Source organism: Amborella trichopoda, chromosome 9 (genome assembly GCF_054954075.1).
Source record: "Amborella trichopoda isolate Santa Cruz 75 chromosome 9, AtrichopodaSantaCruz75HAP2 v2.0, whole genome shotgun sequence".
In the NCBI taxonomy this organism is placed as follows: Eukaryota; Viridiplantae; Streptophyta; class Magnoliopsida; order Amborellales; family Amborellaceae; genus Amborella; species Amborella trichopoda.
The window spans coordinates 14,741,863-14,765,305 of record NC_142344.1 but is presented as its reverse complement, the minus strand read 5'-3'; the positions used below and the strand labels follow the sequence as shown (position 1 = coordinate 14,765,305).

General features: G+C 36.2%; 1 protein-coding gene across 1 annotated transcript; it reads right to left on the bottom strand.

The window, feature by feature from the left end:
• Positions 1-4,294: 4,294 nt before the first annotated feature.
• On the bottom strand, positions 4,295-10,367 carry LOC18424445 (BTB/POZ domain-containing protein At1g63850). The gene is made up of 2 exons (XM_006829032.4): positions 9,165-10,367; positions 4,295-5,882 (listed from the first exon to the last, which is right to left on the bottom strand). Exons 1-2 carry the CDS (start codon positions 10,035-10,037, stop codon positions 4,914-4,916), a joined length of 1,842 nt encoding a protein of 613 aa, XP_006829095.3. The 5' UTR covers positions 10,038-10,367; the 3' UTR covers positions 4,295-4,913.
• Positions 10,368-23,443: the final 13,076 nt, after the last annotated feature.

Genomic DNA, 23,443 nt, shown 5'->3' with positions numbered 1-23,443 from the left:
TACATTATTTTTTTCTTTTAAAATTTTTAATTAGGGATGAAATAAATGTTTAGGCCATTACCAAAAAGGGAAAAGTTTATATAAGGTTGCAACCTTAAAATGTATAATCCCAGATGCACCTAAAAAATCTATTGGAAATGTTGTTTTAATGTTGAAAAAGCCCTCTAATCAATCATCTCAACATCAAGATCTATGAATATGAAAAAAAAAGTTTTTGAATCTCGGAAATAGTGCATCTTACAACCCATTATCTAGACCGTCCATTTTTAAGATTTTCATTTATTTATAGATCTACTTGATTTTAACCATTTTTGGAATTTAAAATTTTCTAATTAGGTATGAAAATATATTTTAAGATAATGCTAACAATTTTTTACAATAAAATTACATGTTATGATAAAATTTTAAGTTGCATCTTAATTGGATAATTTAAGGTTGCAACCTTATAGAAACAATACCCTTACAAAAATTTTCAGTATTGAGCACACTGTTTGAAGGTGCGTCTTATTTTGATTGCTTAATACCTTTGACTTATACAAACCACAATTTTTTTAGGAAAAAGTTTATATAAGGAATGTAGAACTACGGATGTCCCTCAAAAATCCATAGGAAAAGGTAGTTTTAATGTTGAAAAACCCTTTGATTGATCATCTCGACATCGAGATGTATGCCTATGAAAAATAAAAAGATTTTAAGTTTAAAAGATAGTATCTTTTACAATATATTATCTATACCGTCTATTTTCAAGATTTTCATATGTTTATAGATCTACTTGATTTTAAGCATTTTTTAAATTTAAAATTTTATAATTAGATATAAAAATAGATTTTATACCATGATAAAATTTGAAAAGCAACCATATGCCAATTACGCCTATTTTTTATTAGAAATTGTGAGACCATTTATTTTTTGTACATAAATGTCTCAATCTCTCCAAAATGTTAAATAGGAAGGATAAGGGTTAGTGACAAAGTCCAAAATTTTATTTTTAAAACTAAGTCTATTTAGTGAAACTCCTACGACCACCACTTTTGAAATTACCTCTATGTATACAATCCCTTTTTAACGTTGTTGGATGGAATGGAACTCTTGGTTATCGTTGCGGTTATGCGGGACTACCTAGGCCAAATATCAATTTCCTAACGCTAGTACTTTGTCGGTGCTCAAAGGAAATTATATACGGCAAACATTAGAGAGAGATAAAAGCATAGGAAAAAGAGATTTAGGAATATTTTAAAAGACACATTTTATAAAAGTTAATTTTAAAATGTCAATTATTTTGAAAATCAAAGTTTTAAACAATGTTAATTGAATCAAATCTATTATTGTAACAATGAGGTGTTTGGTCCAATCAAAACTAGTTCAATCACGAATAAAACCAGTTTAGATTGGATTTTAGAAAAATATAAAATATTTCAAAAACTTTTTCAACTTCATTTAGCTAGTCGAACCAGTAGAAACGGTTGGTCTGACTAACCAAAATCAATAAAACATTAATTTTAAATTTACCTTGGATCAAACCAGTCAAAGCACTTACAGGATCACCAGTTCAGTCCGGTCTTGATATTTACACTTTTAAATCTTATGTTTAAAAGGGGATAAAAATGATTCATCCTTCGGAAACTTGGGTGTGGTGATAGTACCCCATACTCTATTCACTATATTGTGGATTTCATTCCCACCACTACCACCATCTACTTATACCTTCAAAAAAAACTAACTCTAAACCTACTTTGCAAAAAATGAATAGAGCATGTCTTCTTCACTAAATTACCTAAAAAAACGAGCTTCGAACAAATGGAAGGGACAGTTTTGTATTTCCAAGTTTCTCATGAGATTTCGAGAATGAAAATATTGACAGCTTGTGGATATTCATTATTCATTCACATCGACTTCAATCCAAAGAGGATCACATGAACGCATTCAGTCCTTTCCTTGCATTAATAATAGAGAGAGAGAAGCCACCCGTTTTGCGTGAGTCAAGATATTTTCACCATCTCGTACGACTGTACGCTTAATTTTTTCCTTATAATAAATTTGAATGTATAAGTACAATAAGAAATTATTTATTTTTAATACAAAAAGTTACAGACGGTCGCATTTTAAATTAGATGAATGGATAAGTACACAAATAAATTATTTATTTTTAATATAAAAAATTCCAAACGGTCACATTTTAAGTTAAATGGTTGCAAGTGCCTCATTGACTAAATTCAAAATTTCATAAAAAAAAAAAACTACCGATTTTCGTGAAACATTATAAGCCATCAAATTTGACCTCCTAATCTTCTCATAGTACCATCCCAATTTGAATATAGGAGTGTTTTTAGCTTGTAAGTTTTGGAGATGTACTCTCTTCAACGTAGCGACAAATTAAACCAATAAGTAAATAAATATATATAGACCTAACATGGTTTTTAAAGAATGTTACAATATGTTATTATATGAAAAAGTATACAACAAGACAAATTATTAGGGATAAAATGGTCATAATTAATCTTGACTATTAGATGTGAAATTGTATGATTGCATTTGTTCTATTGATCAAGCTCTAAGTTCAAACAAACTTTCTCAAACTGTATGACACACCCAAGCTATCAGATTTCACATAAGATGGTTGTAAGTAATTGTAATCTCATTGTGCTAAAGATAAATAGTCTCAATCATTCCCCTATATATATATCAAACACCCCCTCTGTGAACCTGAAGTAAATAAATCTTAAAATTGAACATGGATCATCCAATTTTTAACAGTCAAATCGAAGAGATAAAGAACTCAAATTCTAAATATATTTTGAAAATAATCATATGGTGATTCTTAAATGGATTCCCAAATTAGATCTAAAATATTCTTCCTAGGGCTTTTACACTAAAAGGAGTAAATGAGCACTATGCTCCTGCAAAGGCATAAGGGCTAGAAACCAAAGGAGTCAAGTCCCCCGAAAGTTTATCTTAAGGGATCTAGGCTTATTATTTTAGATATTTTGCTCTTCGATTCATTCCACAATTCATGTTCTATTTAGTGGATCCAAATGTTACTTGTACCATGTTTAACAGTTTTCTAGAAGGTGTGAGATACAGAAAAAGATTTCTCTTATTTGGGTGGGATCGAGTTCTAAATCCTTACCTGCCCATCGACGGCCAACAATTAATAACCAAACTACAAAGTAAAAAACTTAAAGACAAAGGGGTAAAGAGATGGACGCCGGTGCCCGCCTACAATATGAGCTCCCTCGCACATAAGAAGGTTAAGAATGTCCATCTATCAGGTTGCATACTACAATGTAAAAGGTTAGTTTAAGGTGTCACTCTTATAGTATTGAAATAAGGCGCACCACAAAACTATCAGTGTCAGTGTCAAAAGCGTTGTCAATAGTTTTTTAGTGGTGTTTAATAGTATAAGATTGATATCTTATATAAAACTTTCCTATTAGATTAGAGACCAAAAACGACCAACGCACTGCTACCCACTACTGGTAACTATTATTCAAGTTTATAAATATCCAAGAAAATGGAAGAAATAGAACTCCCACAAAAGCTACAAAGGGAAATAAGAGTTCAAACAAGGGAGGTTTCTATAAGGCTGCCTCCTTATACAATAGAAGTGAGGCACGCCTCTAAAATTTGCTTAGAGGTGTCGACCAAAACCAATGGATTCAAAATCTATTTTTATCCTTTGCTGTAAATTTTTTTAAGTTCAACAAATAGTATAGAATAAGAAGCAATTGAAAATCTTGAAAATTAACCGTTCAGATAATTTATTACAAGACACTATTTTTTGAACTTAAATTTTTCTTTTTTCTTTTCAAATCTGTTCATTTTTTAAGTCAAGATAGTCAATTGGAGGATTCTCTTGCCGAAACACACGCCCCTATATAATTTTTGAAGCGATCCTTACTTCAATAGTATAAGTTTACAACCCTCTATAAGCTTTTCCCTTCGGACAATTCCCATTTACATTTATGTTCCTATTAGGCCCCGTTTGCACATCCAAGTAGTGGGCTGTCACGAGAATAGCATTTCTTAAATCGCAATGACCAGTATCAATATGGCAATGTCCAAGTCCTTGTGATGGCGGCAAAAGAGGTTTTCTTCTTTTTTCATTTTTCTTTTTTTTCTTGTTTTTTCGTTTTTCCTTTTTCTTTTTCTTTTTTTTTTTAACAGAAGTTTTGTCATAAATGGTTACATCCTGAAATTGTAACATGAATACCACTTGAGCAACTATTAGGGAATTTTGTTCCCATAAATAAAAAGTGGTTGTCTAAACAGGGCCTTAACTACTGACTTGTGGGTATTAGCTATCAATTCAAAATTTCGAATCCAATTACCAAATAGAAACAAATTGCACGGCGGGGGTGAGGCATTTCGCGTAATGATACCTCCAGTTCAAGAAATCGAGAACGAGAGAGAGAGAGAGAGAGAGAGAGAGACCCAGACTTGGTTTCATGTAGTGATACCTCCAGTTCAATTCAACACAACGAGGACAGACTCTCAACAATCACTTGAAATAGTAGGCGGCCTCCATGGTGGGCATGTTTACTCCATCGACGCCTCGCTACCGAACTAGGTTCCGAGGTTGGCTTCTAGACAGCATTAAAGAAGATGACTACACCATCACCAGAGCCTGAGGTAACCAAATCAAAACCCAGCCATCCCTCCTCTCCCTTTCATTGATCCTCTCACTCCATAGCTGAAGGCATCACCCGTAATTCCACTCTAAAACCTGAAATATGTTCTGCCATCTTGCTTCTAAATCAGGATGCTTCACAAGCACAAATCATCATAAAGAACCTCGAGTGTGGACCAATAAGGAAGGAAATCAATCGACAAACCCACAAAAACCGGGCAAATCAAACCCCACCTCTCTCCCCAAATTCACCTATATAAAAGCATAGCCCCTTCAAACAGTGGTCTCATTTCTGAGAAGCAGCAACAATCTGAAGCTGTGGGCGCTCGGACTCTGAACCCTTTCTTAAAAATGCCCTCCTCCACCACACCTCGAATGCCCTCTGAATGTTAGGACAATCATCCCCTGCATTGAGAAACCGATCAAACCAACCTAGCAAAATAGCTTGTTGTTGCTCAAGAGGCAGAGTAAGAATTGTCTGGCCCAAACCATACTCCACCACATTGCGATCAAGAGCCTTACATGCCCTCCTCATCCACCCAAAATCCTCATACAAAGGCTCCAACCAAGTACCCAAAAGCGAGCACCTCACATCCTTTGGGGTCAATATCTGGCCCTTGCCTATGGCCACACAAAGCCTAGCAGTGAGCCTGCTCACCTCATATCTGTACATTGTGGGAACCTTTGGGTGGAGCTTAGCAAGATCAGCCTGATTAGCCCACATCTTGGCGAAGTCCTCTGCCATTTGTCGGTCAATCAAAATGTCTAAAAGCCAATGGAGATTATCAGCATGACGTGAGATTTGGCTCACTGTTATCGATCTCTCATCTTGGGCCCACTCCATGAACCCTTCAGCTGTTGCTACTAAAAAATTCTGCAAAAGGAGGGCAAGACAATGGTGGCAAGCAGAGTAGAGAGACTCTTTACTGAGGTCGGTTAGGTTGTTGTGAGCTGCATTCTCTCTGAGCATTTTGGAAACAAGGGCTTTCATCTCACGCCTAGCCTTCTCGTCTCGGCCTTCGAGGACCACTTGCAGAAGCTTGACAAGAATCTCTTCAGAGCCCTCGTCTCCATCATCCATGGCCAAGACCTCGACAGAAAGCCTCTTGAGAACTTCAGAGGCACCCATGCTCTCAAGCTGGAGGTGGGTGAGGAGGAAGGCTACCTTCTCCTCCTCGTCCTCGGTCCATGGGGCGGCTTCCAAGTATTCAAGGCATGAAACAACCCCTGCATCAAACACAATGGCAGCAGAGACCTGGAAAAAGAATGACAGCAATTTCATTAGTCCTTCTGTATATAGCATTGTCTAACTTGAAGAAATTGGAGAAGATCATCACTGAACAATAATGAACATGAGTTGGTTTGTTGACTTATTCAAAGCTAAACCAGTTTTCAGAGGATTCTATGAATTGATTTACATGGGAAAGTTCAAGTTTGGACTGGAAAAGATCAGAGTTCTAATAATAATGAAATCCTAGTTCTAAAGGTGGATTAAGAGTAAGCTTCAATTGATTCAAGGAACTCAAAAGGTCTCAACACCCAGACATTTTCTTTCAGCTTTTCCTATAAGGCAGTACTCTTGCAGGTACTAAGGCAGGTCATAAAAAATCAAGGTTGAAAATATAAAAGATAAAAGAGTGGAAACAAAATGAAAAGCTAGCATAGATTCTGAGTCTTCAGAAACTACTAACTGTACTCCTCAAATGGAGGAATATTGAAATAAAGATATACAAGAATGCCGCTTTCACATCAATGGACTTTTTTTCAACATTGTGTAGCTTTCTGTATGGAAAAGAAACTTAAAATACTGGCAGTTTTGTGTTTTCAAACCTTAATACTGGCATACGACACTTCTAAGAATAAAACAGCAAAGATTTTTTAATTACTCCTCTTTTTTAAAAAAATTATCTGAAAACAGTTTCGTCGGATTTCTACTTCTTTCCTCAGCACTTATACCGGCCAAATAAGAACTAGATATCAACAAAAACAATGGCTACAATACTAAAATAGACACGACAATTTTTACGTATTGCACTGCTACAGAAACTTCGGATGAAAATCATTGGCAGGATGAATGTAGCCAGAAAAAAAAAATGGAAGGACGAGGCAGAACCAAATATGCCATGGTTATAATGGCGATCAAATAACAAACAGGGTAAGGTTTCAAACAAATTCTGCAGCAACGGATTCTCTGGAAAGATTAAAAAAGTTACATGCATTGATTAACTCAAAAACTTTTAAAAATGTTACATGCAGTGTTTAAAAAATACAGACTTGGCTCGGACTCACTAGCATCCTGAGCCTAAGTCAGCCAGTACAGCTTGGCCGAGACTCTTGTCAAAATAACACACTAGAATCCTGTACCCAGTGAGGTTAGGAAAATTCCTCAGGTTTTGGAAGTGGAACTGGGACCCTTCCAGGTCTGAGCGACTTAGGTGAGTCCGAACCGGGGATGCTAAGTTTTAGAAAACTTGTTTTTCCTGATATGGTTGGGAGAGCATGAACCGAAAAATGGAAAAAGGATCACATACAGGAAAATGATGAAAATGAAAAGAACGAGAAAATCCTCAGTACTGGAGTGACTACTGTAACCTTGGTAGGAATTATAGGGTGAACAAAACCCTCAACAATTTCACATGAGAATTATAAGTAAAAAATGAAGAGGCAAGGGAGGCCATAAATCCAAATGGGAGGACCAAACCTCATCCACTATATGCAATTCAAAACAATTTAGAAAACAGAAAACAGATGCAAGGAGAAACTCATTCACTATAACTATATTCAATAGGAAAAATATAGAAATAAAAAATTGAAACTAGCGCATCTTTCAACTGAATGCAAAAATTCAATTCTAGGAAAAATAACATATAGGATCAATCTTATACTCCAAACGTAAGGCACACCTCAAAAATCCACAGGAAAAGGTTGCTCTGATGATGGAGAAACACCATCCAATAGATCATCTCGCCCTAGAGATGTATGGATATGAAACAAATAAAAAAAGGATTTTCCAAATCCTAAAAAATAGTGCATCTTGTAACACATTATCTGGACTGTCTGTTTTCAAAATTTTTGAGTGTTTACAGATCTGCTTGATTAACACCATTTTTTAAACTTAAAATCTTATAATCATAGGGGAAATAGATTTTCAATTCATCATAGGGGATTTCAATTCTAGAACTAGATCTCCCGAAAGGGTTTGGAAGTACACCTTTCTCTCTTTCTCTCTCTGTCTTTCTCTCTCTATTTATCTATCTATCTATCTATATATATATATATATATATATATATATATATATATATATATATATATATATCAAACGGCATAGATTAAAAGACCGCGACGGACATGCTATGTCCATTGCGGTCTTTTTTTCACGCAAAAAATCATGGGATTCTGCCACTGCTGTCGTAGAGCCGTTGTGGTTTCTCAGTATAAACTGCAACGGACATACTATGTCCGTTGCGGGGCGAAACATTATTCAAATTCGCCCACATATATATATATGGAAAAAAATTGATATAAGTTTTCAACCTTATACTATTGAAGTAAGTAACACTAGAGAACCCGCTAGTTGATCATCTCAACCTCGAGATGTGTGGATATGAAGAAAAAAGGAATTCCAAGTCCTAAAAATAGTTCATCTTGTAACAAGTTATTTAGACAATTTATTTTCAAGATTTTCAAGTGATTATACATCCTGATCAATCTTAACAATTTTTGAAATTTTAAATTTCATAACTAGGGATAAAAATAGATTAGATTTTCAAGTCATCATAAAGTATCCGACACCAGAACTGCATCTCCAAGCAAATTTTACAGCTGGGCCTTACTTCTTTAGTATAAAGGAGGGCGCGTTACACAAAACTCACAAGAAGGGCGAGGTTCATATAAGTTAAGTCAGACGGCGGTGTACAACCTCATTTGTAGAAGTCAGGCCGCCGTGTTCTAATCCTAAGAGGCAGATTGGACACATCTTTTACAACAGTTTCAAAATCTGGCACGTTTTAAAACATGTTAAACTATCCAACAGAAATGGGCAGTGCAACTTTACTGCTATAAGTAATGTTGCCTACAATAGCTAAAATAATTAGTTGTGTACAAATCTGGCCCAATTGGCATCATAGACTCGACCTACATAATTCCAAAAATGTAAATGTTTAAATGAGAAAAGGCTACTGAAAAATACGACACCCATACATCAATGGCAATTATAATAAGAACAACAATGGAAATAGAATCAATTGCACCATATTGAGAGACTAGAAACATGGCGAATAGCGAAGTATCACAAGAAATAATTCATCAAAGGAGAAAAAAGAAACAAAAACAAATATAAAGGAATCATGGCCAGATCAATCTGCAAAAATCTATATTTCATTCTGAAACCGTTATTAGAAGAAGTGAGAAGTACAAGTTACAAACCAAGCATTGCCAGAATAAAAAAAAAAAGAGAAAAATTTCAGACACAAGGCAAAACAAAGATAACAAATGGTAGATAAATAAACTAAAAACTACAGAGAACAAAGGCCATACCTTGAGTATACCCAAGACCTTAGAGACATCCTCCTTCATAAGCTTCCTCTTGAGATCCTTACAATACATTAACCTCAAAGTCTCCATATAAACCCCCACATCATCGCAATCCGAAATCTCCACCAAATGCGGCAGCGACCTCTGCTGCTTTGACCACCTCTCCGACAACTTTGACGCGAAAAACCGACTGTTGGCCACCAAGATCTGCCGATGCAAATTCAAGGTCACACTAAACCCATCCCTTGAGCTCAATGTAAGCTTCACATCGCTGCTCCCCAAATCATTGAACAAGTTCCCAGGGCTACAGCTACCCAAAATCTCAGCCACCTGTTCCTGAAACAGACAGTGGCTATCCCCCTGGCCGGAAACCGGCTGCTTCATCACAGGAATATGATACCTCGGCCTACTATCTTGCTCGGTCCTCATCATCTCCGACAAAGTAGGGCTCGACCTCGTCTTCTCCATAGGGGGAGGAGGAGAGAGGGGGTTCAAGAGGCCGGCATTAAGTGCAGTGGTGAACTTGTTGTAATTCGAAGGAAATGTAGAGAGAGAAAGAGTGGAGGAGTCCATAACAGGGGAGGCACAGAAGGGCGAGGAAGCGGAGGTCCGTTTCACAGTCTCGGGAGAGAAAGGGGGAGGGGGAGGGGGAGGGGGAGGGGGAGGGGGCGGGGAGGGGGCCGCAGAGGGCTTCGCCGCTGCGCAGCACCAGGCGCCGTCGGAGGCAACCGCAGGCGGCTGTTTCCGGTGGGGTTTGAGGGGCTCCGGAGGGGTTTGGAGAGGGGAAGGGGTGGCGGAGATGGTGGTTTCTTTTCGTTTTCGGCGTTTGGTTTTAGAGAGAGAGTGAGAGGGTTGGGTTTTGAGGTGGGATGGCATGGCTTGTAGCTGCCTTTCTTTCTAGCTAGAGAGAGAGAAAGTAGAGAGAGAGAGGGAGAACAAAACTCGAACCCGGCTAAAAGAGGCGAGGGTTACGAAGGGTGCTGGCCATTAATGCATAAAGAAATGGAGAGGTGTTTATAAAGGGGCGGTTTTCGAGAAGAGGGTGTTGCTTCGGGTTGTTGGGAGTTAATCTGGTGTAGAGAGAGAAAGAGACAGATTGTAGAGAGAGAAAGAGAGGTGGGATGGAACCGATGATGGTGTTTTGTCGCACGGCTTCCCATGCCAGTGTTTTGTCTCACTGTGAAAAAGAAAAGAAAAGAAAGAGCAGAGAATGCCAAAAGAGCCCTCGAGTTTATACTTTTTGACGAGTGGGGCCCAACTGTCAAAGCTCTTCTCCTCCTTTTGACCCTTTTACCCTGTTCTAATCCATTTTAAGTACGGACCCAGTACTATATAAATGAGCACAGTCGGAAAACACCAAGGGCCTCCTACTGGGCCCTTGCCCGATCCAAGAACTCGGCCCGTGTAAGGTCAGTAAAACATGATTAAAAATTTATAAAAAAATAAAAAATATATGCTTAAAATAAGATTAATCAAACTTCAAAATAAGGTTAAAAAGTAGTAAAAAATTAGACTAGTGAGTGTGGGTTTTTTAAAATAGAATAATCCAACACCCATAAGATCTAAAAGTTCATTATTAAATTTGACATTGATCTTTAAAAAAATCAAATCTTACAAAAATTTGAATTTTTAAAAAATTCGTGTCAAATTTAATAGTAGTCTTTTAAAATTCTAATAAAAAAGTCTCATAAGATGTTTACTCTTTAAAATAATTCAAAAAATATATATAAATAAATATTGATACCCGAAACATTTTTTAATCTTTACTAAAATAATAAAAAACACGAAAAATAATTGAAATCTTTTGTATCCCTAAGCCTCTGGGGGTAACTTGAGCTCGCCAAGGTGCGGAGCTCGAGTAGGTCAAAAACTAGAAAGGAGTTCGGCCCACTCAGAACTGCCTTACTCATCTCAAGTCCATATATTGGAGTCTAATCATGTCGGTTTGTTTTTTTTTTTTGGTTAAATTTTAGAGTCTCGGTTGATGCGGATCAACCCAACAGGTGCTGGCCCAGCCACCTGATCCCGGTTTTTATACCTTGCGTATAAGAAGCCCACTCCAAATCCTGGAGTCAACTTGATACCTATTATTCAGTTTTTGGTTGAATTCACCCATTATCCCTTTTATTCACATTAAAAAGACTTAAATCCCTTCTTGCTTGAATTCACCTATTATCCCTTTTATTCACATTAAAAAGACTTGAAGGGACTTTACTGCTAAGTTTGGAGATAATCAAAATCACCTTATTTATGTTTTTATTAAATGATTAAAGGTATTCTAGTAAATAATAATAAAAAAAGTTGAGGAGCAAGAGAAAAAATATATATATATAAAGGTCAAAAGTGACCTCTAGAAAAGAGAATCAAGACATAATACCATCTTTTTAATAGTCACCTCTTTAGGGGCATATTTTTTATAGTCACCCCTTTAGGAGTTATAGGAATGGATCTTCACTATAGAGATGGTCTCTAAGAGAGAGACATGGCCTCCGAGAGATACGGTACTCTCATGAGTTTTGGATTAATAAGGTTTTCATTTTTAACGAAAGAAAATCTCTATATTGCTCTTGAGATTATCTTTCTGATAACGGTATTACGGTGGAAAAAAAGAGCTAGATCGGGAGAATGGGTTTAGAAGGGAATATCGGTGATGGTATTTTATCGATGTTTAGAGTAGTATATATCTTGTAACCCAAAATTGTAATCTTCATTGAGATAGTGGATTTCTACTCGTCGAGACCATAGATGTAGCCTTGCGGGGTGAACTACATATAGTGGATTTCTACTCGTCGAGGCCATAGATGTAACCCTACGGGGTGAACCACGTAAATTTTGTGTTGTTGTGGTGTGCCTTTTATTTTTACTTTATTTCTTGTGCTCGATTTGTAATTGTATTTATCTACTTCGCAATTTAGCCAATTATTTACACGATCTTGGGTAGGATTTTGGTATTGGGATTCATGGTTCCATAAGCTAGGAGTTCTCGAGAACCCTACAATTGGTATTAGAGCATAAGGTATGTACATGGCTAAGGTTTGCATTAAGAAAAAGATGAATGGTGGAGTTTGATGGATACATGATTTGAGGTGGACAAATGTAGAGGCAAAGTGTTTGTGAAAATTCTACAACGGAGGCAGGTGAGAAAAAGCAAGAAATCTATTCAATGAAGGTCGGCAAGATAATATGATGATTTTACTATCAAGGCGGAGATTGTTAGGTTTGATGATAGTGAAAACCACTATACCTATGTTTTCATTAAAAGATTGGGTATTATGATAAAAAGAAAAGAGGTTTATTAGCGAACAAGAAAGAACCTCAAGGTGATCTCTATAAAAAAGAATAAAAAAAGACATAATATCATCCTTTTGAGGGTCATCATCCTTTTGGGTTTATAGGAATAGATCTCCAATATGGAGATGGGCCTCTAAGAGAGAAAAACATGCATATGAGAGATGCGGTATTCTCATGAGTTTTTGGTTGATAAAGCTTTCACTTCTAGAGAGAGAAAATATCTATCTTGCTCTCAATGTTATCTTTCCGATAGCGATATGGTGGGAAAGATGATGTTGATCGACGGTGTTGCTCAGTCAGGAGAGCGGGTTTAGAAGAAAAGATCGATGATGGTCTTTTTATCGATATTTAGAAAGGTATATTTCTTATAATCTAAAATTATAATCTTCAGTAAGATAGTGGATTTCTATTTGCCGAGGCCGTGGATGTATCCCTACCCTTGGATGTAGCCCTACCGGGTTGTAACAATCCTAAAATTTAAAAAAAAAAAAAAAAAAAAAGAAAAGAAAAGAGGAAATGATGCTTTTAATAGGTGATGGTCTGATTGAGTATGATTGTCCTTGGGGACCATCACTATTTTCAAAACTTTTACTTTGGTTTAACTTTTGCTTTTGCCTCATGCTGCTTGCTGCTTGCCACGTCCTTTAGTGGACGTGGTTTTCGAATGTTAAAAGCAGACGCTTCACACGACACCTCAGGTATGAGGTAGAGCGTAATAAAATATTATAATAATACGTTATAAGAATTTAAATAGGGGAGGTGAGCACTCCCACCCTAGAAAATTTTGAGATCTCTCTCTCTCTTTGGTCGAAACACAGTGAACTCCTCTCTCGAACCGAATTTTTTATCGGAAGCTCCCTCTCAAACATTTGTGGGTAAGTGACATCGTCTTCCTGAAAAATAGTCTATTTTTAATAAATAGTGATATTTCCGTCTAGGATCTTTATTTTATCAGTTTTGTGTGTAAGTGACCTCATTGTCTCGAAAAATAATCCATTCTTTTTAAAAATAAAATGAAATAATTATTTCTGCTTTTTATCATGAATTTTAAGCGCGATAAATTTTATGCGCACGTGACCTCATTATCTTGAAAAATAATCTTTTTGACAAAAATTGTGATATTTTATCTATGTTAGAAATTTTGAATGCTGTAAATTCTTAGAAAAATAAATTTATTTATTTTTCTTGGCTATTGTTAGAAAATTTTAGATATTATCAAATTATTAGAAATAAATGTGATATTTTTGCTTTTAGTAAAATTGTGATATTTCTTTCTACTGTTTTGAATATTTAGACATTGTAAAATTCATGTGCAAATGACTGCCTTATTATTGTGAAATGTTTATTTGTGGGTTGATATCCCATAAATTGTGATAATTCTGTATTCTTGAATTTTTATAAGAGTTTTTTTATACATATTAAATTGGCAATTATGCTAGAATGCCTTTACAAACTACTACCTTTCTAAATTTGAGCCCAAAATATTTGATTGGTTATTTTTGAAATGTTATAAAGAGTGACTGTTATTAATGGTTTAAGTGAAATTCATATTAATGGTTTCAGTGATATGTTGAGTACATGATATTGCTGCTTTCGAATGTTTAAAGAGATTTAGAAATAATTTAAGTATGCAAGTGGACTCATCCGGTTCGCCGGTGAGGTATAAGTGGATCTATCTGGGACGCCGGTAGGGATTAAGTGGACTCATCCGATACGCCGGTGGGGTATAAGTGGACCTACAGGGATTAAGTGGACCTATCTGGGACGCCGATAGGGATTAAGTGGACCCATCAGGACGCTGATGGGGTATATAGGTGACCTACTTGGGACGCCAGTAGGGTATTTTGTGAAATCCTTTGAATTATGTACTGCCGTTAAAAGTGTTATAAGCATTTCAATTACTCCGATTATACTTAATTATGCATTTATTGAAAGTGAAACTGTTGATACATTTCTGTTAATAGATCTCATTTTGGAAAATATTGATATCTTTCAATCATGATTATTTTTAGGATTATGATGATCACTTACTGAGTAGCCAAACTCATCAAACTATGGTAAACATTTTTCAGGATAACTGCGGATTCACTTTGAGTACTAGTCAAGATCAACCTTGGAAGATACTGTTGTTGTGCTAGCTTTCTTTATTTACTTTGTAAGACCTCGCCACTGTAAATTTGTCCTATCAATAGATGTATATATGTTTTGTCTGTCACATCTCAGGAATAACAGTATTGTAAATTCTTGGGGTGTGACAATTATGGTATCAGAGCATTAGGTTTAAGATCCTTAAGAAATTTAAAAAGAATGTACTTAAAATCACATTTATTGTGTGTACAGACCGGGATAAAAGTCAAGATCCAGAATAGCTAAAGCCAATATGGAAGGAATTCACAAAGCCTTGGAAAATATGGTTGCTCTAATGCAACATCAGATGGAAAACAACAATCCACTCAGGCAGTCATTTACAGGAAATGTTGGGAGCAATATCGAACAATTTAAGAAATTAAACCCACCTTCTTTTAAGGGTGCTGTAAACCCACTGGAAGCCGAGGGATGGATTATGCAATTGGAAAAAATATTCGAGGTTATGGAATGTCCTGATAATAGGAAGGTGGCCTTGACAGTTTTTATGTTAGAAGTTGAGGCACAACACTGGTGGCGAATGGCAAAAGGAGTATTGGTCAAAGAAAATAAAACCTTGACTTGGGAAGTATTTCTAGAGGCATTTAATGAAAAATATTTCCCAGATTTTATTCGAGACCAAAAAGAAATGGAATTTCTAGAATTAATCCAAGGAAAAAAGACAGTAGCACAGTACGAGGCCAAGTTTACTGAATTAGCCAAGTTTGCACCACATATGATTAACAATGAGGCAAGAAATGTGAAGAAATTTGAAAGGGGTCTCAGGCCAGCTATTAGAAGCAGAATATCAGTCTTAAAATTAAGAACTTATGCTGAAATAGTGGATCGTGCCCAAATTGTCGAAAAAGATTTTGAAGATTACCAAAAGACGAAAAATCAGAACAGTCATGTTAGACCTACATCATCTAATCGACAACAGTTTGAAAGGCCAAACAAGAAGCCAAGGCCCTCGCCATTTCAAAACCCAATAGAACCATGTAGAAAATGTGGGAAAAATCATGGATCAAGCCCTTGTTATTAGAATACCGGAGCCTGTTTTAAATGTGGAAAATTGGGACACCAGATTAAACAATGTCCTAGCTTACAGACACAATAGGTTCCAAAGCAGGGAGAGATAGTTCCAAAGCCTCAGATGAAGGGAAGAGTATTTGCGATTACCGAGCAAGACGCTCAGGCCTCAAAATCAGTGATCCAAGGTACTCTTACTATCTTCTAAAAAGTAGCTCATATTTTGATTGATCCTGGATCTACTCATTCATTTGTGTCACAACACTTTGCATGCCACTTAAAGGTAGAACCAGAACAATTAGAATACATTCTAGAGGTAGCCACACCGATGGGAGATTCAATTAACACCAATATAGTGTACAAATCATGTGTAATAAAGATAGAAGAAAAGGAACTGTTGGTTGATTTAATACTCCTGAAAATTCAAGATTTTGATGTAATCTTAGGCATGGATTGGCTTTCTGCATACCATGCAAGTATTGATTGTTATAAGAAAATTGTTACCTTTAGTATTCCGAATCAACCAGTATTTTACTTTAATGGTGTCAAAGAAGACTCCCCATCATATTTAATCTCTTGTATTCGAGCTAATCGCCTCCTTCGAAAAGGGTGTCAAGGCTTTCTTGCCTATATCAAAGAAGATAGGAAGGAAGAAATAAATTTGGATACCACTCCGGTTATCCGAGAATTTCCCGACATTTTTTCTGAAGAATTGCCAAGATTACCGCCTGATAGGGAAATTGAATTCTCCATTGAATTATTGCCAGGGGTAGCACCAATTTCTAAGGCACCTTACAGAATGGCTCCTGCAGAACTTAAAGAACTGAAACAACAATTGGAAGAATTATTAGATAAAGGTTTTATTAGGCCCAATGTATCACCTTGGGGTGCTCCAGTACTGTTTGTCAAAAAGAGAGATGGGACTATGAGATTGTGTATTGATTATAGACAGTTGAACCAAGTGACAGTGAAAAATAAGTATCCATTACCTAGAATTGATGATTTATTTGATCAATTACAAGGATCACAAGTGTTTTCAAAAATTGATCTTAGATCTGGATACCATCAGCTTAAGATTAAAAGTGAAGATGTACTCAGGACAGCATTCAGAACAAGGTATGGCCATTATGAATTTTTAGTCATGCCTTTTGGATTAACCAATGCACCAATTGCATTTATGGATTTGATGAATCGGATCTTGAAGCCCTTTTTGGATAAATTTATTGTGGTATTCATCGATGATATTTTAATTTATTCCAAGAATCAGAAGGAACATGAGCAGCACGTAAGAATGGTATTGTAAATATTAAGAGAGAAGCAATTGTATGCCAAACTTAGTAAATGTGAATTTTGGCTTGAACAAGTGACATTTTTAGGACATGTCATATCAAAAGAAGGTCTATCAGTTGATCCTTCAAAGGTTGAAGCCGTTGTTAATTGGAAACAACCAAGTAATGTGACTGAAGTTAGAAGCTTTTTGGGATTGGCAGGATATTACAGAAAATTTGTAGAAGGATTTTCTCGAATCGCAACCCCATTGACTCGATTGACACAGAAAAATGTCAAATTTGAGTGGACAAGTGAATGTGAGGAAAGTTTTCAAGAACTAAAAGTTCGATTAACTTCAGCACCTATTTTAACTATTCCTGAGGGGAGTGGGGGATTTGTGATTTATAGTGATGCTTCACATAAAGGTTTGGGCTGTGTATTAATGCAATATGGGAAAGTAGTGGCATATGCATCCGGACAGTTGAAAGAATATGAGAAAAAATATCCAATTCATGATTTGGAGCTAGCTGCAATAGTATTCGCTTTGAAAATATAGAGGCATTATCTATATGGTGAGCAATTCGTAATATACACGGATCATAAGAGTTTGAAATACGTTTTCTCTCAGAAGGATTTAAATATGCGACAGATAAGATGGATGGATTTCTTAAAAGATTATGATTGTACAATCCATTATCTTTCAGGAAAAGCTAACGTTGTGGCCGACGCTCTAAGTAGAAAATCTACGGGGAGTCTTAGCTCATCTAATGATCCAAGAAATGCGATTGTTAGAGGAAATAGTGGATTGACATCCAACTCCGTCCATTAATGGTGTGGTAAGTATGATTGCCAATATTAAGGCGGAACCCCAATTAATCCAACAGATTCGATTGGCACAAAAAAAAGACCCTCAGCTTATAACAATTATAGAAGAGGTGAAGCAAGGAAAGAGAGATGAATTCTCTATATGTAGTGAGGATTTGCTAAGATTCGAAGGTCGGGTTTGTGTCCCGAATGATGATAGTGTAAAGAAAGCTATCTTAGAAGAAGCACATCATTCTCGTTATACAATACATCCCGGAAGTATTAAAATGTATCAAGACCTGAAGAAAACCTTTTGGTAGAATAATATGAAAAAAGAGGTAGCACTATTTGTGTCTAAATGCCTAACATGCCAGCAAGTAAAAGCTGAACATCAAAGGCCCTCTGGGTTGTTGCAGCCTTTACTGGTGCCAAAATGGAAGTGGGAGCACATCTCTATGAATTTAGTTTCTAGCTTGCCTAGAACAAATTCAGTACATGATAGCATTTGGGTCATTGTGGACCGGTTAACCAAAACTGCCCAATTTCTACCGATTCGCACGATGTACACTTTGGATCGACTGGCTCAGTTGTACATTAAGGAAATAGTGCGGTTGCATGGACTTCCTGTCAGTATTGTATCGGACAGGGATACTCGGTTTACTTCTAAATTTTGGGCTAGACTACAGTCAGCCATGGGGATGAGACTCACATTTAGTACTGCCTTTCACCCCTAAACTGATGGACAATCGGAGAGGACCATCCAAACCTTGGAAGATATGCTGAGGGCTTGTGTTATTGACCTTACAGGAAGCTGGGATGACCATTTACCGCTGATTGAGTTTGCTTATAATAATAGCTTTCAAGCCAGTATTCAGATGGCACCATATGAAGCCCTGTATGGAAGGAAATGCAGGTCACCCATATGTTAGGACGAGGTTGGTGAAAGAAAGCTTTTGGGGCCGAAAAATGTCCAGATAACCACAGATAAAATAGCATTAATTCGTGAAAGGCTCAGGACAGCTCAGTATCGACAAAAGAGTTATGCCGATAACCGAAGGAGAGATCTTGAACTTGAGGAAAGTGATCGAGTTTTCCTAAAAATCTCACCAATAAAGGGCATTATGAGATTCGGCAAGAAAGGAAAGTTGAGCCCACGTTACATCGGACCATTTGAAATCCTGAAAAGAATCAGAGGTGTCTTTTATAGACTTGACTTACCACCCGAATTGGCAAATGTCCATAATGTCTTTCATGTATCTTCACTACGAAAATATCAGCCCGACCCATCCCATATCTTAAAATATGAACCTTTACTGATCAGGAAGGACCTATCCTTCATTGAGCAGCCAATTTTGATACTGGATAGAAGGGTGCAAGTGTTGCTTAACAAGGAGATTCCTTTGGTCCGTGTATTATGGCAGTACCATTCAAGAGAAAAGTCGACTTGAGAACGAGAAGACGAAATCAGAGAAAAATACCCCTATCTTTTTCAGTAATCAGGTACACAAATTTAGAGGACTAAATTTCTTTAAGGGGGGAAGAATGTAACAATCCTAAAATTTCAAAAAAAAAAAAAAAAAAAAGGGGAAATGATGTTTTTAATAGGTGATGGTCTGATTGAGTATGATGGTCCTTGGGGACCATCACTATTTTCAAAACTTTTACTTTGGTTTAACTTTTGCTTTTGCCTGCTTTTGCCTCCTGCTGCTTGCTGCTTGCCACGTCCTTTAGTGGACGTGGTTTTCGTATGTTAAAAGCAGACGCTTAACGCGACACCTCAAGTATGAGGTAGAGCGTAATAAAATATTATAATAATACGTTATAAGAATTTAAATAGGGGAGGTGAGCACTCCCACCCTAGAAAATTTTGAGATCTCTCTCTCTCTGATTGAAACACAGTGAACTCCTCTTTCGAACCGAATTTTTTATCGGAAGCTCCCACTCAAACATTTGTGGGTAAGTGACATCGTCTTCCTGAAAAATAGTCTATTTTTAATAAGTAGTGATATTTCCGTTTAGGATCTTTATTTTATCAGTTTTGTGTGTAAGGGTCCTCATTGTTTCAAAAAATAATCCATTCGTTTTAAAAATAAAATGAAATAATTATTTCTACTTATTATCATGATATTTAGGTGCGATAAATTTTATGCGCACGTGACCTCATTATCTTGAAAAATAAAAATTGTGATATTTTATCTATGTTAGAAATTTTGAATGTTGTAAATTCTTAGAAAAATAAATTTATTTATTTTTCTTGGCTATTGTTAGAAAATTTTAGATACTATCAAATTATTAGAAATAAATGTGATATTTCTGCTTTTAGTAAAATATTGATATTTCTTTCTACTGTTTTGAATATTTAGACATTGTAAAATTCATGTGCAAATGACTGCCTTATTATTGACATTTTTGCAATTGAATATAGTATTGTTGTGAAATGTTTATTTGTGGGTTGATATCCCATAAATTGTGATAATTCCGTATTCTTGAATTTTTATAAGAGTTTTTCTATACATATTAAATTGGCAATTATGCTAGAATGCCTTTACAAACTGCTACCTTTCTAAATTTGAGCCCAAAATATTTGATTGGTTATTTTTGAAATGTTATAAAGAGTGACTGTTATTAATGGTTTAAGTGAAATTCATATTAATGGTTTCAGTGATATGTTGAGTACATGATATCGCTGCTTTCGAATGTTTAAAGAGATTTAGAAATAATTTAAGTATGCAAGTAGACTCATCCGGTTCGCCGGTGAGGTTTAAGTGGACCTATCTGGGACGCCGGTAGGGATTAAGTGGACTCATCCGGTACGCCGGTGGGGTATAAGTGGACCTGCAGGGATTAAGTGGACCTATCTGGGACGCCGATAGGGATTAAGTGGACCCATCAGGACGCTGATGGGGTATATAGGTGACCTACTTGGGATGCCAGTAGGTATTTTGTGAAATCCTTTGAATTATGTACTGCCATTAAAAGTGTTATAAGCATTTCGATTACTCCGATTATACTTAATTATGCATTTATTGAAAGTGAAACTGTTGATACATTTCTGTTAATAGATCTCATTTTGGAAAATATTGATATCTTTCATTCATGATTATTTTTAGGATTATGATGATCACTTACTGAGTAGCCAAACTCATCAAACTATGGTAAACATTTTTCAGGATAACTGCGAATTCATTTTGAGTGCTAGTCAAGATCAACCTTGGAAGATACTGTTGTTGTGCTAGCTTTCTTTATTTACTTTGTAAGACCTCGCCACTGTAAATTTGTCCTATAAATAAATGTATATATGTTTTGTCTGTCACATCTCAGGAATAACAGTATTGTGAATTCTTGGGGTTGTGACAATTATGGTATCAGAGGAATAGGTTTAAGATCCTTAGGAAATTTAAAAAGAATGTACTTAAAATCACATTTATTGTGTGTACAGATCGGGATAAAGTCAAGATCCAGAATAGCTGAAGCCAATATGGAAGGAATTCACAAAGCCTTGGAAAATATGGTTGCTCTAATGCAACATCAGATAGAAAACAACAATCCACCCAGGCAGTCAGTTATAGGAAATGGTGGAAGCAATATCGAACAATTTAAGAAATTAAACCCACCTTCTTTTAAGGGTGCTGTAAACCCACTGGAAGCCGAGGGATGGATTATGCAATTGGAAAAAATATTCGAGGTTATGGAATGTCCTGATGATAAGAAGGTGGCCTTGGCAGTTTTTATGTTAGAAGTTGAGGCACAACACTGGTGGCGAATGGCAAAAGGAGTATTGGTCAAAGAAAATAAAACCTTGACTTGGGAAGTATTTCTAGAGGCATTTAATGAAAAATATTTCTCAAATTTTATTCGAGACCAAAAAGAAATGGAATTTCTAGAATTAATCCAAGGAAATAGGACAGTAGCACAGTACGAGACCAAGTTTACTGAATTAGCCAGGTTTGCACCACATATGATTAACAATGAGGCAAGAAAGGTGAAGAAATTTGAAAGGGGTCTCAGGCCAGCTATTAGAAGCAGAATATCAGTCTTGAAATTAAGAACTTATGCTGAAATAGTGGATCGTGCCCAAATTGTCGAAAAAGATTTTGAAGATTACCAAAAGACAAAAAATCAGAACAGTCATGTTAGACTTACATCATTTAATCGACAACAGTTTGAAAGGCCAAACAAGAAGCCAAGGCCCTCGCCATTTCAAAACCCAATAGAACCATGTAGAAAATGTGGGAAAAATCATGGATCAAGCCCATGTTATTAGAATACCGGAGCCTGTTTTAAATGTGGAAAATTGGGACACCAGATTAAACAATGTCCTAGCTTACAGACACAACAGCTTCCAAAGCAGGGAGAGATAGCTCCAAAGCCTCAGAAGAAGGGAAGAGTATTTACGATTACCGAGCAAGATGCTCAGGCCTCAAAATCAGTGATCCAAGGTACTCTTACTATCTTCTAAAAAGTAGCTCACGTTTTGATTGATCCTGGATCTACTCATTCATTTGTGTCACAACACTTTACATGCCACTTAAAGGTAGAACCAGAACAATTAGAATACATTCTAGAGGTAGCCACACTGATGGGAGATTCAATTAACACCAATATAGTGTACAAATCATGTGTATTAAAGATAGAAGAAAAGGAACTGTTGGTTGATTTAATACTCCTGAAAATTAAAGATTTTGGTGTAATCTTAGGTATGGATTGGCTTTCTGCATACCATGCAAGTATTGATTGTTATAAGAAAATTGTTACCTTTAGTATTCCGAATCAACCAGTATTTTACTTCAATGGTGTCAAAGAAGACTCCCCATCATATTTAATCTCTTGTATTCGAGTTAATCGCCTCCTCCGAAAAGGGTGTCAAGGCTTTCTTGCCTATATCAAAGAAGATAGGAAGGAAGAAATAAATTTGGATACCACTCCGGTTATCCGAGAATTTCTCGAGATTTTCCTGAAGAATTGCCAGGATTACCTCCTGACAGGGAAATTGAATTCTCCATTGAATTATTGCCAGGGGTAGCACCAATTTCTAAGGCTCCTTATAGAATGGCTCCTGCAGAACTTAAAGAACTGAAACAACAATTGGAAGAATTATTAGATAAAGGTTTTATTAGGCCTAGTGTGTCACCTTGGGGTGCTCCAGTACTGTTTGTCAAAAAGAGAGATGGGACTATGAGATTGTGTATTGATTATAGACAGTTGAACCAACTGACAGTGAAAAATAAGTATCCATTACCTAGAATTGTTGATTTATTTGATCAATTACAAGGATCACAAGTGTTTTCAAAAATTGATCTTAAATCTGGATACCATCAGCTTAAGATTAAAAGTGAAGATGTACTCAAGACAGCTTTCAAAACAAGTTATGGCCATTATGAATTTTTAGTCATGCCTTTTGGATTAACCAATGCACCAGCTGCATTTATGGATTTGATGAATCAGATCTTTAAGCCCTTTTTGGATAAATTTATTGTGGTATTCATCGATGATATTTTAATTTATTCCAAGAATCAGAAAGAACATGAGCAGCATGTAAGAATGGTATTGCAAATATTAAGAGAGAAGAAATTGTATGCCAAACTTAGTAAATGTGAATTTTGGCTTGAACAAGTGACATTTTTAGGACATGTCATATCAAAAGAAGGTCTATCAGTTGATCCTTCAAAGGTTGAAGCCGTTGTTAATTGGAAACAACCAAGTAATGTGACTGAAGTTCGAAGCTTTTTGGGATTGGTAGGATATTACAGAAAATTTGTAGAAGG

What these genes read in the sequence shown, in the direction of transcription:
- LOC18424445 (XM_006829032.4), bottom strand. Translation starts at nt 10,037, where the DNA reads ATGCCATCCCACCTCAAAACCCAACCCTCTCACTCTCTCTCTAAAACC. An exon ending in AGGTCTTGGGTATACTCAAG is followed by an intron (nt 5,883 to 9,164) that starts GTATGGCCTTTG and finishes TTCTTTTTCCAG; the next exon opens with GTCTCTGCTGCCATTGTGTT.